Source organism: Gasterosteus aculeatus, chromosome 9, assembly GCF_964276395.1.
Source record: "Gasterosteus aculeatus chromosome 9, fGasAcu3.hap1.1, whole genome shotgun sequence".
Classification (NCBI taxonomy): domain Eukaryota; kingdom Metazoa; phylum Chordata; class Actinopteri; order Perciformes; family Gasterosteidae; genus Gasterosteus; species Gasterosteus aculeatus.
The window spans coordinates 2,450,357-2,466,332 of NC_135696.1; the positions used below are offsets into that span (position 1 = coordinate 2,450,357).

The 15,976-nt window shown below is 42.4% G+C and overlaps 1 protein-coding gene across 1 annotated transcript; it reads left to right on the forward strand.

Moving 5' to 3' along the window:
- Positions 1-606: 606 nt before the first annotated feature.
- Positions 607-9,308, forward strand: cd5 (CD5 molecule). Its single transcript, XM_040187697.2, has 6 exons — positions 607-858; positions 6,164-6,565; positions 7,230-7,364; positions 7,983-8,033; positions 8,623-8,688; positions 8,802-9,308. Exons 1-6 carry the CDS (start codon positions 807-809, stop codon positions 8,870-8,872), a joined length of 777 nt encoding a protein of 258 aa, XP_040043631.2. The 5' UTR covers positions 607-806; the 3' UTR covers positions 8,873-9,308.
- The last annotated feature ends 6,668 nt before the right edge of the window (positions 9,309-15,976 follow it).

Here is a 15,976-nt window from a genome sequence, read left to right on the forward strand (position 1 = left end):
GGCTATGAATATGAATATTTGCCGGTCGTTATCTTTGAGCAGCTTCCTCCCCAACAAGGAAACACTGAGCCGAGAGGAGGGGGACGGAAAAGACGGAGGGACTTTTGGTGTCTGAGACTCCGTAAACCAAAGGCGGAGAGTGACAGAAAACGAGAGTGAACTAAATTAAAACACCATTTTATGTAAAAATATGACACATTGTAGAAGATTTACTTTCAGACCCTTTGTTTTTTCCATTGCTTATTAAAATACATGAATATGATTTTTCATACTGTAAACATACCTCAATTCACATTAATTAAATTAATCTGAAGCAATACAGTTAAAAATACAGTACAAATGTGACAATCCATAAATGCTCTTTTAAATTCAAAGTAAAATTTTTAGATTAATTTCACAAAGTAACCCTATTTTTGAGTCCTTCGTGTGTAACAAGTCGCCCGTGTCACCCAGCAGACGCTCGTCACAAGTCCACGAAGCGGAGAGTCACGGAACTCTTCCTCCTACCTCTTCCTCCTTCCTCGCCTCTTTTCGCCATTTCTTATTTTCCCCACCCCTTTATGCCTCTCTTCTGCACGCTTCCTTTGAAGAGAGGAAATCTGCAGTCTTGCACAAGCAGCAGAAACAGCAGCAGAACGGGGATGAAGTGATTCACAGTAAAGAGAGAGAGAGAGAGAGAGAGAGAGGCTGAGGAGTGTTACACCTCTGCACTGTTTCCTCTCTCGTGTGTTCTTCTCGATCTCATTCGTGTCGCCTGCTCTCCTCCCGTCCGTCTGTCTGTCCTCTTCTGGTTCATTGTTACTGTGATGGATCTCAGGACTGTTGTGACCTTCTCAACCCTTTTACTCGCTGTTGCTGGTAAGTGGACATTACTTTGGGGGAGGTACAAAATATTGAAAAAAAACAGCAGAACTGAGGTTTTGGTGAAGATGAGGAACTGAGGTGAAAATCCACACAATGTTAAAGTGTTTAACCAGCAGAAGGAGGCTATCACTAAGACAACTACACAAGCCCAAAGTGACTTCTATGCGTCCTGAGGCCGATCAATAAGAGGTGAAAACAAGGAGCTAAACATCTGACCAGCGTCACGTGGGGAACGTTACATTCCACTTTCTCAGATTATGGAAATGTTGCCACATAACAGCAGCTTCAATGTGCATCTCCTCATGAACACTCCCACTGAAGGGCCGGTTGTGAGTGCTCATGCTAGCCCACGATTAGCTTAATGCTAGCCAATGAAAGCCTGCCGCTAGTCGAATGTCATGTTAATTATGACTGAACGTGTTCCCGTGTGGGGCTCCCACTCTACAGTTACCTGCAGAAATATGATCACATCACAACATGTTATGGGCGGGATTCATTATCATCATAACAGCCCCGAGGCATTTGTAAAGCACCTCTGGCTCCGAAGTTTAGGACGCGTTGGTCGCACGGATGCGATGGTCGTGGTGTCCACGTGAACCGTGAACATTGCTCCTCAGTTTTGGGGACCTTTCCCTTGGCAGACATGAGGGCCTGTGGATCAGACGGCGCCGAGCGTTGCCACTCGGCACTCGACCAATGGCAATGAAAAGTCACAGGACCGTCGGCGTGCATCGCACCTGTGCTTCTCCTGCTGAGAAAGGTCAACTTGTCTGCTGTGAAAATGGGATTTAGAGCGTGAACTACTAATCCGTGGGCACGCTTCGATGCGCTGCATCAGAACGTGTGCCAGCCCGTCTTTCAGCTGCACGACTTGCAACATCAAATCTGAGCATGCTGTCTACCAGACTGTCTATCAGGGGGACGTGGATAAAATGATGGTCACCGTGACAACAAGTCTACATTCCCATTGACCTCAGTGCTGTGCCATGACATCTGAATCTGACATCATCATCAAACCCAGTAAATCATCATCACTGCTTTATAAAACAACATGTTCCAACAGTTGTGTTTTTCCTCATATCGCATTTCCGTCTGTGCTTCTGTTCAAATGGGCGTTTTGGGCCCCGTCGTCGTGGAGACAGCTGCTCATCAGCTGCTACGAGTGAATCCCTTTGACAGCAAAGGACACAGTGATGATATAGTGTTCAACTAGATTACAGTAAAGGGACTTGAGAAAGTATCTCACAGTTAACTTGGTTTGTTTGTTTGATTTAATTATTCAATCTTTATATGAAGCAATATAATTGAGAATTGAGCCTTGCTTTTTGACTTAAATGGAAACTCAACGACGGATCCCTCTGGGACTCAATACGACAGCAAAATTTTTTCAAATGTGCTTGGGGAGTTGTGCAACTTGACCCTCACGAGTTTAATCAGATTTGTAAATGGGAAATAAAATCTCCAAATGTGTTTGTCAGCAAAATAACAAAATTACTCAAAATGCGTACGTTAATATCATAAAATACTTTGCTTTGAGAGCTGAATATACGGCATCAGTTACCACACAGCAGCTCCCGTCAGCCAGCAAATCTACACCTTTGCCAAAATAATTATTTTTACATTTTACATTTTTTCTTCATCAGATTTACAAATCTGGTTACGCTCTCACATATTTACAAATCACTACTACACTGAAGGTCTCATGATATCTGAATTACGTTGTAATAAAGCCGAGCATTTTTAAACAACTGTAACTAGTACATTAAATACTCAAATATCTACTAAATAAAACCTACCATCTCAAGACATATTTGAAATAATGAAATAAAAGGAAAATGAAATAAAATAAAAATTTGAGTAACGTATTTTTGGGATAAATACACTTTTGATTCATTCTCATCATTTAGCGAGTTTGTTACTTCACAAAAAATATATATAATTTACCTATAATTTACCTTGACGAGCTTTAGCTGCTGCACAAAACCAGTTTTTCGGTTTTTCACATTCAGATATTACATAAAAAACATGTAATGTTTAGAGATTACGTGAAATGCAGGAATAATTGAAAATATGTCAGATTTTAGTTTAGTATAACAAATTGGACAGAATGTAATTTTGAATGTACTCAAAAGAATAATTAATAGCAACAATATAATTTCCTGTGTTATATTATGAAGGGTAATTCTTTTACACAATGCGACTTTTACTTTTGATACTTTTATACTCGTAATACTGACATGTTTTTGTAATTTCCATTCAATATTTCCCAGTGAAAGATTCTGTAATTCTTTTTTTCTCAGTATTTTAGCAACTCATTTAAAGGTTCTAGACTATTTTGTTATTTTGTTAGATATTAACATCACTAAAACATTTAAAATGTAGCCCTCTTTTGTTGCCAACATAAGCAAAATACGTTTCAACTTGCGTGTTTTACTTGCGTGAAGTGCAGATAGTACTTGTACTCAACTTTATAAAAAGTAATTTTGCAGTTGAGGTTTTTCATGATGATAAAAAATCTCCCTAGATTACAGAATGCTTTTTTGCTGTGGATTTTATGTTGTGTAAACATATTGAACCCTACAAGGATAACACACACACACACACATTGATGAAGTGCATGGGTTAGCGTTAGGGCTAGTTACATAGTAAGTAAAGAAAATGCATCGGAGTGATTGAGGTGAGTGTCGAATGTTGAAATAAAGCTCAGCCCCAACTACTTCCAGTAATAAAAACCTACAACTTTCTTTATTCAAATGAGAAAACAGCAACTACAAGCAGTTTTCTGACGGCGGAGTAGTATGTAATCACGCAGATAGTTTCAGTTCTGTTTGCGCAGCTTTGAAATCCACGCCACTGAAACTCAGAACCGGCGGAGCTAAATAGAAAGCGGGCTGTGTGGAACACGGCGCCATAGTGACATTTAAGAAAGAGCAACGACTGTTTCTAAACCAACCAGTTTGAAAATTGTTTCTTTAGTATGAACTAAATTTCTGCATCGCCGCAAACCCGATTGGCAACATTTGCGACTGTTTGACGTTATATATTTAATATGGTTTTATATTGTTTCTTTACCGTGCTGATTAGGGTGATAATGTAAATGTGCTTAACACTATTTAATGAACTTAACTTACTCAACTAACATTAGCTCACTAACGTTTTAGAGACGCATGTCTCTTACAACCTTCCAGATAAGTATAATTATGGTATTATTACACAAAGTTTAACCAGGACAAACTCCAAATTCCCTAAACCGGCCACATGGATATTGGCTGTAACCAATGAAGGGGTCCGTTGAGTCCTGGTCAGACCTGCTGTATGTAAAGTCATCATTGGCTGGTCCGCGTACCAGAGGCGGGAGTTAAATTCTTGGAATAGTTCCAATCGCGTCATCATATCATTTGTCAATTAAACACGTCCTTTTTACTGTATGCAACAGTCATTTATTTAATAATAATGTTGATAATAATGGTAAAAATAATAATGCCACAATTTGTTACGCATCACTTTGCAGAACAACGGGATTTACGAGGCTGGAATAAACATCTCGGGACTGCAATAAAATAAAATCTGATGATTAATATATATATATATATATATATATTAATATATAAAAAATCATGGGCGTAACCTCAAAAGGATGAGACATGTTGGGAGTAAAATAATGTGCTTACATTAAAGCTAAAGTGTGACACTTAAAATGATTGAAAGTCTGTTACATTCATGCAAAAGAGTTTGTCTGCAAGAGTTGTGGCGCGCCGACAACACCAGAAGAAGGAAGACTTCTGATTGCACAGCAGACTTTTGCTTTTAACTCACGGATGTAGATCCACTGGATTGAATCGGTTTCAGGCTCCATGTTCATACGATGGCACGGATCAAGATCATCAATCATTCTGTGAGTCGGCATGTCGTCCTGCCAGCAGCTGCTTAGTTGCTTTTATGAAACAGTTGCATCAGCCTTGACTTTAGGACTGAAGCGGACTATGACGGGAGGTACAAACCTTGTGTCTGTTGGTTCCTGCAAAAGGTGGAAATCACAGATTATTAGTGTCATTTTGACAACATGCTATGTCATTTCCTACAACAGCTGCTCACTGTAGTTCTTACCTAAATGTGAGGAAATACAGTATGCACTCTGAGTGATGGGTTACTCCACGGCGAGTATTCGTGGCAGCATTTCGCGTGTACATGTGGGATTGAGTGAAAATAATCTACAGTCCTTGTGTTGATGGTGACGAGGTAACATCGTTTGGACAACATTAGAGCTGAATGGCACAGATCAGGAGACGTTTGTTCCTGAGGTTCTCCACGTTTCCGTACTCTCGCTGGAAAGAACCACCTTCTCCACATCTACAGCAAAATACATCGGCGGTTTGGAAGATCTCTCCTTTCCACGTGCACGTGCGTTTTCATTGGTTCTCCGCGTGTATCTTTGTTGCGATGCACTTTGTGAAGCAGCCGCAGGGCCAGCAAGTGAGCGTGCAATCGATGGGCCGCATGCAATAGCTTTTCTGGTGTGAGTAAGTGAGCCGACGGTTTCTCACCTCCGCGCTGGAATGTGTTACGAAACTTCACCATGAGGTCAGCAGCACTGTCTGTGGTTCCAAAAGATATTTTGGATGATGGTACATCCAAAAATAAAAATAAAATGAATAGAACCTTTCAGAGAGATGGCATGAAATAGAAATATTATTAATATATAATATTATTAACAGTGAAGCATGTCGTTTATTGACTTATTTTTTACATGTTCCTCTGGAAGGCCACACGAGGTTCGTCATCCAACTAATTCCAATTATATATTTCAATCAAAGTCAAAGGGTGTTTATTCGTGACAAAACAGAGTGGTCACCAATTGACTCACATAAAGATGATAGTGGATCGAATAGACCCCTAAAGTGTGTCGCCCGCCAGCCTGGAACCAGTTAGCTATAACGTGAGATCTCTCGCCTGCATCCGGTTATTTAAGTCCGCCTTGTTTTCACACGCCCATTCAACACATTCAGCTCAGGCATTGGCTGAGACCTTACAACCGTGATTACCTTATATGGTGTTTCAGCAGCCGGCTTCCTGTGCTTTCAACTATTGCGCTACAGGTGGAATAACTAAGGGGAATAACAGTTTAGCGTGGAATTCTTTCACTATTTGGTTTGTCTGATCCATAATCCAGTAAGATGCGAGATCAGATGTGACATTTCATTTTTACGTAATGGTGGACTGAGTGATGCTCCTCTCAGCGTGAAACGGATCTTTTGGACGTGTGATCTCCAGACTAACTGTTCCTCGTCTTCCCACACAGAACAAACAAGTGCTGAGACAAACAACACTCACCCGTCGCCCTCAACCACTAAGAACGGCAGCACCAGCCGGAGCTATTCCTCCGGCCCCGTTACTCCACCATCCACTGCTAGCCCCGCCTCCAACCCCGTCAGCCCTCCGCCTGCCCCGGGTCGCCTCACGGTCAACTGGAAGGGTAAATGTGAAGGAGCAGATATCGTGATCCTCCATCACCCCTCCAGCACCACCTCAGCCGTTTGTCACGGCAGTGCAAAGAGCATCGAGAGTCTTCAGAGAATTGTGTGTGAAAACCAGGGAGGCTGTGACGACAAACGTCACGGGGACAAAGGCCCGGACTTGTCGGATGGTTCTGACGGAACAGTGAAGAGGACCGGCTGTGAGACAGTGAAGGTCCAGTGCGCAGGTTGGTCAGCCGTCAGTGTGTGAACAGATGTCCTTTCGTGGTCAGACCTCTTATGTCGCAAATGTGTACAACTAGTAAATGGCAAAAGTAGGTGGACAGCTAAGGCTCTTTGCAATACTTCTGACCACTCAATGACCCATTGACACCCATTGAAACACTGAATACACCTGCACATCAGTAACGAACATTCACAACCACTCAAACACCAATTGCAGCCTACACGAGCAATGTGGAGTCAAGTGTCTTGACCAAGGCCCCGTTCAAATGAGCAGGGGATCGACCCCGTGATTGCAGGACAACCTGATCAGTTTACTGTAGGTACCACCGTGGACACTATAGTTCTGTACTCGAGGAACCAGACGACCCGGGAGGTGGACCGCTGTGATGTCTGCTGGCTCAGTTCCTTCCATTGCGTACTGTTCATGAGCAGATGAACGGGCATGTTAATGTTTAGAATAAACGGCAGAAAAAGTGGAAACTATGTATAATGTTCAGCTCAGCTGTAACTTGAAACTGACAAGAAATCCCCTTTTTTAAATGAGAAGAGCAGGCTTAGTGAGTGGGTATTAATGTAGTGTTATGGATGCCTCAGATTATGGTGCTTTTGCACGATGGATGGAGCGTTGACATTAATCTGTCAATGTATTGTTGTGTGTTCCTCCAGTTGATGAGGTCCTCCAAGACGTGCAGAGGCAACTGCAGGCCTACAAAGTGGTGACGGCAGTACTGTGCTGTGTGCTTCTGGTCCTCCTACTGATCCGCTTCACCAGACCTACTGTCAAAGTCCTGCAGAAGAGACGTGAGTACACACACACAAACAGACGCATAGGTTACATGTTGGTATGCGATCGGCGCTTACTGACCTGAAAACTCTTATATCTTCAGATTAAGACTTGTCAGATTAAAGATTATGTCCAAGAAGGGACTGTTGTATTTAAATCCAAAGGTTTCTGTCAGGCTGACCCAATGCAACAGACCGCATGGGTGTGGTGGCTCTTCGATTCTTATTTTAAATGTTGCTAAATGCTGAAGCAAGACGCCAAACGCTGCTCAAACCAGAGTGCAGACAAGAAGGAAACACAAACTTGTAAAAAAGTCTACTACCTTGATAGGAAAAGCAATGTTCATGACACCCGGCACTGACGGAAGAAGCTGATTTCAGGCCCTTGATGGGTCAGTTTGAAAAATGAATGAAATATTGTTGATATTGCTTCCTTGTACAGTTTGTCCAGCCAGGAGGAGAGGTAGGCTGCACTTTATTCTCAACATCGCAGTTGTTGCCACACAGACGCGTTCACGTGCTGACGAGCGCTCGCTGCTAATGATGACTGAGAGAAGCGTTCACAGCTGACGGTTATTTGAATACCTCAGCAGTAGTTACAAACATATTCAGGGATTTCTTTTGCTGCGTTTTCAGTATCCGACAGGAGACAGAATCGCTGGATCGGACCAACGCAGAGTCACAGTGGTGAGTCCCCCCCCCCCCCACCGTCACACACACACACACTCGATAGGGGTCACCGAGGGATATAATTCGTACGTGGGTTTTCCCCGTGTCCTTCCTCATCTGTTGAATTCACAGGTCAACGTGTGGGTCAAGGCAGCAGCGTTCTCCCCTGCAGCCTTCCTTCCTTCACTAACTGACAAAACGGTTTCATCAATTCAGCCATCGCTCCTTACATAGGATACTACATTTAGATTAAAAGTATTTCAAAAGTACAAACATTAAAACCCATTTTATCTGTCTTGCGTTCTTGTCCAGACAATCGTGTGACTCTTTTATTCTCCGATGGTTTTTGATCGACATTGTAATGTGTGAATTATTGAGCATCCACGTCCGGCTGCCACTGCAGCACAGAATGTGGACAAATAGTCCACAATGCACAAAGCCCATGTCCCCATGTCTGATTGGTAAAAACTCGAATCACTTGTTGGGAAATAACTGAGCCTTTGTGTTTTTGTGAAAGTAAGAAGTCAGGGAGCATCAAGAGAAGGACCCACACCGTGTTGGTTTGGTTCTGCAAATGTAATCTTTTATCTGCTTTGTCTCCATCAAGTGTCTTATCATCGAGGAAAAACTGCAGTTAGAAACAATGACGCAGACAGCAGGCTGTCCTACCCGGGTAACTCGAACATAAACAAACATAAACACAATCTAAAAGCAACAGGGTTGGCTCCCAGCAGTGATTCTATCGGTTTGAACCTGTCTGCTTCCCCCCTGCGTGTCGTCAATCAGCTCTGGAGCGCCTGGCAGTGTTTGACAGCGGAGAGCCTTCGTCCAATAGGAGCAGCGGCTATAACTTCTGACGTGTGCCCTCTTCTTGCATCATCATCATCATCATCATCATCATCATCCATATGTGGGCTAAAAATGCATTTTAACATTTGACTATTCTTGGAGCTGTTTGTAATGGGAATGTTTTATTATTCAAGATAGTAAAGTGTTTGACTCACCTCTTGACATGCGTGCAGTGGCTGTACTACTACTACTAACATCTAACAATAATCAGCATGTACCACCAACCATGTATAGTATTGTATCCAGACTTCATTTAGAATAAATGCCAGATCCCTACAAAAGTTTTGTTCAGATGTGATCATTTAATGGAATTGTTCTGTGGTTGTTAAGAGTATTTTTACATTTAGCTAGTTTAATAAGTTTCCTTATTCTTTGAGCATTTGTGCTAAGCTAACAAAACAATTGCGTAACACAATATTGATTAAATAAAACCTGATTCACTGATATGTTTTTATGTTTTTTTTCAGTAAAGTTATCTATGTCGTGTTTGACCTGATTTGTTGTCTTGGAAGTAGGTGAATGGAAAAAGTTGATTTAGGCGTGACACACAGAGAGGAGGCGGAGGAGCGAATGAGCGACGAAGGTGGTTACCAAGTGCAGTAATGTGGTTTCCTCTTCCGTTGATTCAACTTCCTGTTTATGTTATTTCTGTCGTATCATTCCCCATCTATTCTATTCCAACACTCTTTCTCTTTCTTGTTGTCTTCTCGTTTTTTTTTAATCCCTCTTTAATGTTTTTTTAATCTGTTTCTTGTCTCCCCTTTAATCTCTCTCTCTGTTCTTATAAAATTAGCTCCACTTTCTCTTTTTGTGACCTGCGTGGTGAAGTTGGGCTGGAGGTTGATTGTTAATTTAAAACCATCCTCACACATCTCAGCCATCAGTGATTGGATTCCAACACAACTGGTGCTGAATACTTGAATGGTAATTTAGAAAAGGTTAGAATGTTAAAGACCTGCCAGTTCCTCTGCCCTGTCATCTGTCAGATAGTACTGGTGGTCACTCCATACATATATATCCTTCTCTCTTTGACTCTTTATCTAATTTTATTTGAATTGTAAAACATGTGCACTGTAGTGGACTACAGGACTAAATTATGTGTAAACACACGTAAAAAAATCTTTTAGATTTAGACATTTTTGCAAGCAGGATGCAAAAATGTTTGAACCTATTCAGACAAATTTGGGTCAGCTGGATACGCAGTCAAAAAGAGAAATACAAAATTGGATGTTAGGTGCAGGAATTAAACCACAGTCCCTGACTTTGTACCTTACAAGTACCTTGCACGTCTAAAATGCTCAAAAAGTCAATCAAATATATAGGATCACCTCCATTCAGTCAAGGCAAGGGATGGGAGAAAATGACTCAACCTTTTTGATTGAGTATAGGTGTGGCAGATATAATTTGCAAAATGAACTTACTGAATATGTCTCTGCATGGCAAAGACACCAGCATTTATACTTGTATGACAAGCTGCTCAGGTACGTGAAGACAGCAAAGCTGTGGAAAAGCGACTCTGCAAAAACCTCTGCTTCCATCGGGTGGGTCATTTATCTCAAATGAGGTTGTGGACTGAGCTCAACGTGGTACATTTGACCAACTTGATTCATTATTTTCATGCCTATTCTGCTGATATGCAGGAGGATTATGCACAGCTGTATCTGTGGCCTCCAAATGAGTGCACCTGGATCAAAGCAGTAGCTGGGGCTGCTTTATTGATACGTATAGGGGGCCCTATCGAGCCAAATTGCCATTAGGATGAATTGAAATCATATGAAGTAACTACATCTTTAACTCAAAATGTGTTTTCTAAGTTTAGTAACAATTGGAGCACATTTAGTCCCCCAAAAGCACATCCGTTTTGACCTTGAAGAACGTGTTCCCACGGCAACAGCGTAACACAAAACAAAATGTTTTTAATATATTTTAATTACCAAGGCCTTCAGATAAGAAAAGAAAAGAGAGCTGAGCCGGAAGGCAAAGCTCTCGATCTACCGGTCAATCTTCGTTCCTACCCTCACCTGTGGTCATGAAGGATGGGTCATGACCGAAAGAACTAGGTCACGGGTACAAGCGGCCGAAATGGGTTTCCTCAGGAGAGTGGCTGGCGTCTCCCTTAGAGATCGGGTGAGAAGCTCAGCCATTCGCGAGGAGCTCGGAGTAGAGCCGCTGCTCCTTTGCGTCGAAAGGAGCCAGTTGAGGTGGTTTGGGCATCTGGTGAGGATGCCCCCTGGGCGCCTCCCTAGGGAGGTGTTTCAGGCACGGCCAGCTGGGAAGAGGCCCCGGGAAAGACCCAGGACTAGGTGGAGGGATTATATCTCTGCACTGGCCTGGGAACGCCTTGGGATCCCCCAGTCAGAGCTGGTAGATGTGGCCCGGGAAAGGGAAGTTTGGGGTCCTCTGGAGCTGTTGCCCCCGCGACCCGACCCCAGATAAGCAGTTGAAAATGGATGGATGGATGGATGGATGGGCCTTCAGATTGTTTTGTCAAAGTGGGTGTGACAAAGTCCCAAAGAAGAGTTCGTCAAAGCATAGCGTCTAGAAAGTGCAAAAAATAGAGGGAATATTCACACAAAAATAATTATAACTGACTTCCTGTTTCTTTTGGTGCATGGTCCCATGAGAGTTTATTTTAAGTCTCCCTGTTGCACATATGTCCAAAAATTGGCATACATGTAGGTCAAACGGGGTGCTCGGGCTACCTCGTTGAAAACTGCCAGGGGGCGCTATAGAGGCAATTTACCACTTTTGAGCCACAACTCGACATTAGCTTTGTAATGTTATTACCTAGCACACTGACAGTTTAGGAGTTTTTAAATTTGCCAAGGCACCAAAATATCTGCTTGAACTTATGAACTCATGCCAAGACCGTGTTCTCACTGGACAAAGTTTTTCAAAACTCCCAATATTCACCGTGAACAATCATCAAAGCCTTGAGGCTAATCTGCACAAATGTGAGGTTGATTAGATAAAAGCAATAGGATTACCTCATCAAAGTGTAGTCTATCATTTAGATTTTGATTCAAAATCAGTGCAACACTTTAAGGCCTACACTAGCATCCTGAACAAGACGTTTTAGCCAAAAATATGATAAAACACGATAGAGCCTTCGCTCGACTCAGTCGGCTCAAAAACATTTACAGTAGAAACGCTTGCCCAGGGAAGCACAATCTGGTAGTAGGAATTCAAAAAAAAAAATGTAGATCCTAAAATTGTTAGAGACTGTCTAATGTTCTGTTGAATGCCAGAAGGTGTGATTAAACGAGTAATTTCATGTAAACTCTAACAGAAGTCAATTAAATATAATAATGAGATAAACGCAGTACCAAGGCTATCATTGCCAACATAAAAAGCCAATATAAAAATCACCCAAAATGATTACTTTATTTGTTTGAAAGCCTAAACTTGATAACAGCTCGGAAAACTCCACCGTCTCGGCCTGTGCCTCAGGTAATATGAGTATTTTGCATGACTTGGAGGAGCTTCATTTAAGACAACATTTTCTTCCTTACACAGCCAGGTTTCTGGCACTGCCCTGTGGCAAACTAGCTGATATGTAATTCCCAAACACCTAAAAGGAGTAAAGAAATGCAACTTCATCATTGTCAACTCTCCATTAGATAATGGGACTTTTCGTCATACAGGTTTGTGAGGGACCAGGGTACGCATGAAGCTGGGAGAGCGGGTAAAGTGGGAAACGTAGGGACTTTATTCACCCAGGATATCTACAAGGTAACAAAATCAAACCGAATGACAACCCAGAATAAATTAGTAAACGCAACATACTAAAAATCACCCTAAGAACTCCTTCAAAAAACATGATGGCCCTACTGCAAAACAAAAAGACATTGGGAATTATCTCTCTCTAACTGTAGGTTTGTACTGTGCTTAATTGCAGGGTGTGAAGACATCTCTCCTCTATAGGTCTGATGTGAAGGCTTCTGATAACACCCCTCTTGCGGTTGCAGAATGGAACAGTCCAATTAACCAATTGACCTGTGATGCAGCTGCTCAGTTATTTCCCAGGAGGACGGTCGGCTGTGACCAACTGACAGGAAAATGAAAAACCCTACACCCTAACCCTTAATTAAGACTACCTAACATTTGTCTGCGTGCACGCAAAGAATTGTCCCAATTCAAATATTGATGCAGCGTCGTGCTCACTGCCAGTTGACGTTTGTTGCAGCTGCCACAATGTTAATATGGTATCAATCCATCTATCCCTTTATTTCATGGTTAACTGTGGTTCACCTGCCTACTAAAAGCAAGCTCCCTCATATTTGTGTGTGTGTGTGTGTGTGTGTGTGCAGGCTTGTGTTTGTGTGTCCATCTGTGTATGAGTGGGAGTATTTTGCCTGGTGCTCTTCTGGTCAGGTCACGATATGAGATGATAATCTGGCCTCATTGCAAATGTCCCATCCAGAAACAATGACAGATGACAGCAGATTACTGCAACAGATTATCCAGCAGGGGATTGATTTTGGAGGACAGAAATTATGGGAGTGGGGGAGAAAGATGAAAGAGTGTGTGAGATATTCACACAGATAAGGACATGTCAAGTTATTCTGGAAAGATGAAAGAAGACACAGCCAGAAGAAGGAGACTTTTGTTCATGATAGGGATCAGATGGATTTCTGCAGTTTCCACCCTATAACTCAAAAGGTACTGAAAAGCATCATAGGGCTACTTCTGAAACGTGAATGTGTAAACATGGAATATTATTATCCATTTCATATTCTTATATCCTCCAAAGGTGAGCAGTACTGTGGCTCAATGGTAGAACTTTATCGTCCTCTGCAGTTCGATCCTTAGCTCCGTTAGTCCACGTCGATGTGTCCGTAACACTCTTAACCCCCAAATTGCTCCTGTAGGGGTGTGAATCGTGTTGTATGAAAGTTGATTATTCCTGATGGGCGGGTGGCACCTTGCACAGGAGCCCCTGCCTGTACCGAGGGGTGAATGAAGACATGTGTTACGTTTTATGGTGATCTTGACACAGCACTGAACAAAAACACCACAGCAGCAACATAGGAAAGAAAAACTTCAAACACCGAGGTCAGAAATCATTTCCAGCCCGCTCTCACTGCTGAGCAGCCAAATGCATCAGCTTGGTCAGTGGCCTTGATGCTCTATTTGGACGTATCTGTGGCAGGACTGACAAACACACTTTCATTGTTTGCTGTGTGAAACCAAAAGCCAGCTTTGCCGATATTACGTTCAAAGTGACACAATGTGTGTGTGCATTTTTTGTGCATTTTTTTTATCCAAAGCAACTTTTCCTGAATGTAACTAATTTGTTTTAATGCCTCAATCAAAAATAATGTAAATGTAAATTCCCAACCACCCCAAACTTGCCGCTGTCTTTTTTTATGTGTGAGTGTGTGTGCGTGTGCATGTCTAGGGACTGAGGGAGGGGGCGGGGTTTGATGTGCTCATTACACAAGCTCCGTCGGTCCATTTGCAGCAGCTGTCGAGCTTGTCTCCCACAAGCAACCGTTCTGTGAACCACTGGTTTATTGACTAATGTAGCTGAGCAAACCGTAACTATGTATATATGTGACATTTGCTGCTGATGCATGTAGACAGTAGAACTAACGTTACTGGTACATCAGAGCAAGGTAATTTGTGAAGGGTAAAAGCATTGAATGGACACAGACTTATTTGCATGTTTATGTGTTGGTCAATCATGTGCAGGCTATTCAAATGCTGTGTATTTTGCTTTATGGATGATGGTAAATGGACTGTACTTGTATAGCGCTTTTCTAGTCTTCCAACCACTCAAAGCGCTTTAACACTACATGACATCATTCACACCCATTCATACACTGATGACAGGAGAACCACACACAGTGACACCTGCCCATCAATAACTATCATTCACACACTGTAGTCACAGCTACAGGAGCAATGTTGGGTTAAGTGTCTTGCCGAAGGACACATCGACATGCAGGTTAGCCGGGCCTGGGATTGAACCGACAACCCTCTGACTGGAGGACGACCGTGCTCCCCACTCGCCCACAGTCACCCAGCTGTGGGTGATGCACGGATTCAGGAAAGGAAAGAGGAGGAAGAGAGAGTAACAAGGAATTTGACCTCTTTCATCTCTCTTGTACACAGAGATGTAAAAGCAGTTGGGGACAAGGACTTCAAAGCCAGTAAAATAAAGGTACAACAGACAGGACATTGGAATCAAGAAAATAAAACCAAAGGTCTATGAATAAGTCACAAGTTTTGTAAATTGTAAACACTAAAAAGTGCAAGGAAATACATTGTAAAAGAATATTTATAGAGGTGATAACACTCAGTATTTACGTTCATACAGAGTGTAGGAACTATTGACAGTGACAGATGTGCATGTTAAAAGAATTGTGGATTAAAAACTGAAATGATAATCTCAAACTGCAGCAGTGGATATTTGGTGTTAGAGGGCTATTGGCAGATTGTGAGGGGGAAACCCTGCAGGAAGACCAGGTCCAGAGCAGTTTGGTTTTATTGTGCATTTCTATTTACTCATAAATGTTGTGAATAAAACATAAAAAAAGATGACAAGATTTATTATTGTGGTGGAGGGGCGTGGTTAGCTCAGCTGCAGGGGGGAGAGCGGGGGAGTGGTTCAGGGGACGGTGCTGGTAGATGAGGAGTAACCAGGTGTAAATAATCTGCACTGATTCTCTCCTACTTAAACAGTGAGCAGGATCCAGGTCGGGGGAAGAGAGCTGGAGCCTGCGAGCAGAGCACAAGAGCTGAGCGGAGCCGGACAAGGCGAAACCGACCACCCGCATAGTGCGAACTCATTCCTGCTCACTGTCTTCCCTTTTGGACAATAAAAGTCTGGTTACCCTCATCCTGTGTCGTGCGTCTTACAAGAACCCACCGGTGGTAGCGCTATCACGGCTACAATTCTTAAAATAATGACATCACATTTCAACAACATTAAATATGAAAGGGCCTCTCTCAAGTACACAATATCATGTAAAAAAGGGAAGTGAAAAATATATTAGAAACTATATCAGGTTATGTTTGTTTGGGAGTAGATTGAGACATTTTCTCGGTCTCTGTCATGGGAAGCTGTCTTAGTAAGTATCCGTTGATGTCAGCGATTTATTCTGTTT

Coding starts and splice junctions, on each gene's coding strand:
- cd5 (XM_040187697.2), top strand. CDS start 807: ATGGATCTCAGGACTGTTGTGACCTTCTCAACCCTTTTACTCGCTGTT. Junction 859..6,163: donor CCTTTTACTCGCTGTTGCTG/GTAAGTGGACAT, acceptor CTTCCCACACAG/AACAAACAAGTGCTGAGACA. Junction 8,034..8,622: donor ACCAACGCAGAGTCACAGTG/GTGAGTCCCCCC, acceptor GTCTCCATCAAG/TGTCTTATCATCGAGGAAAA.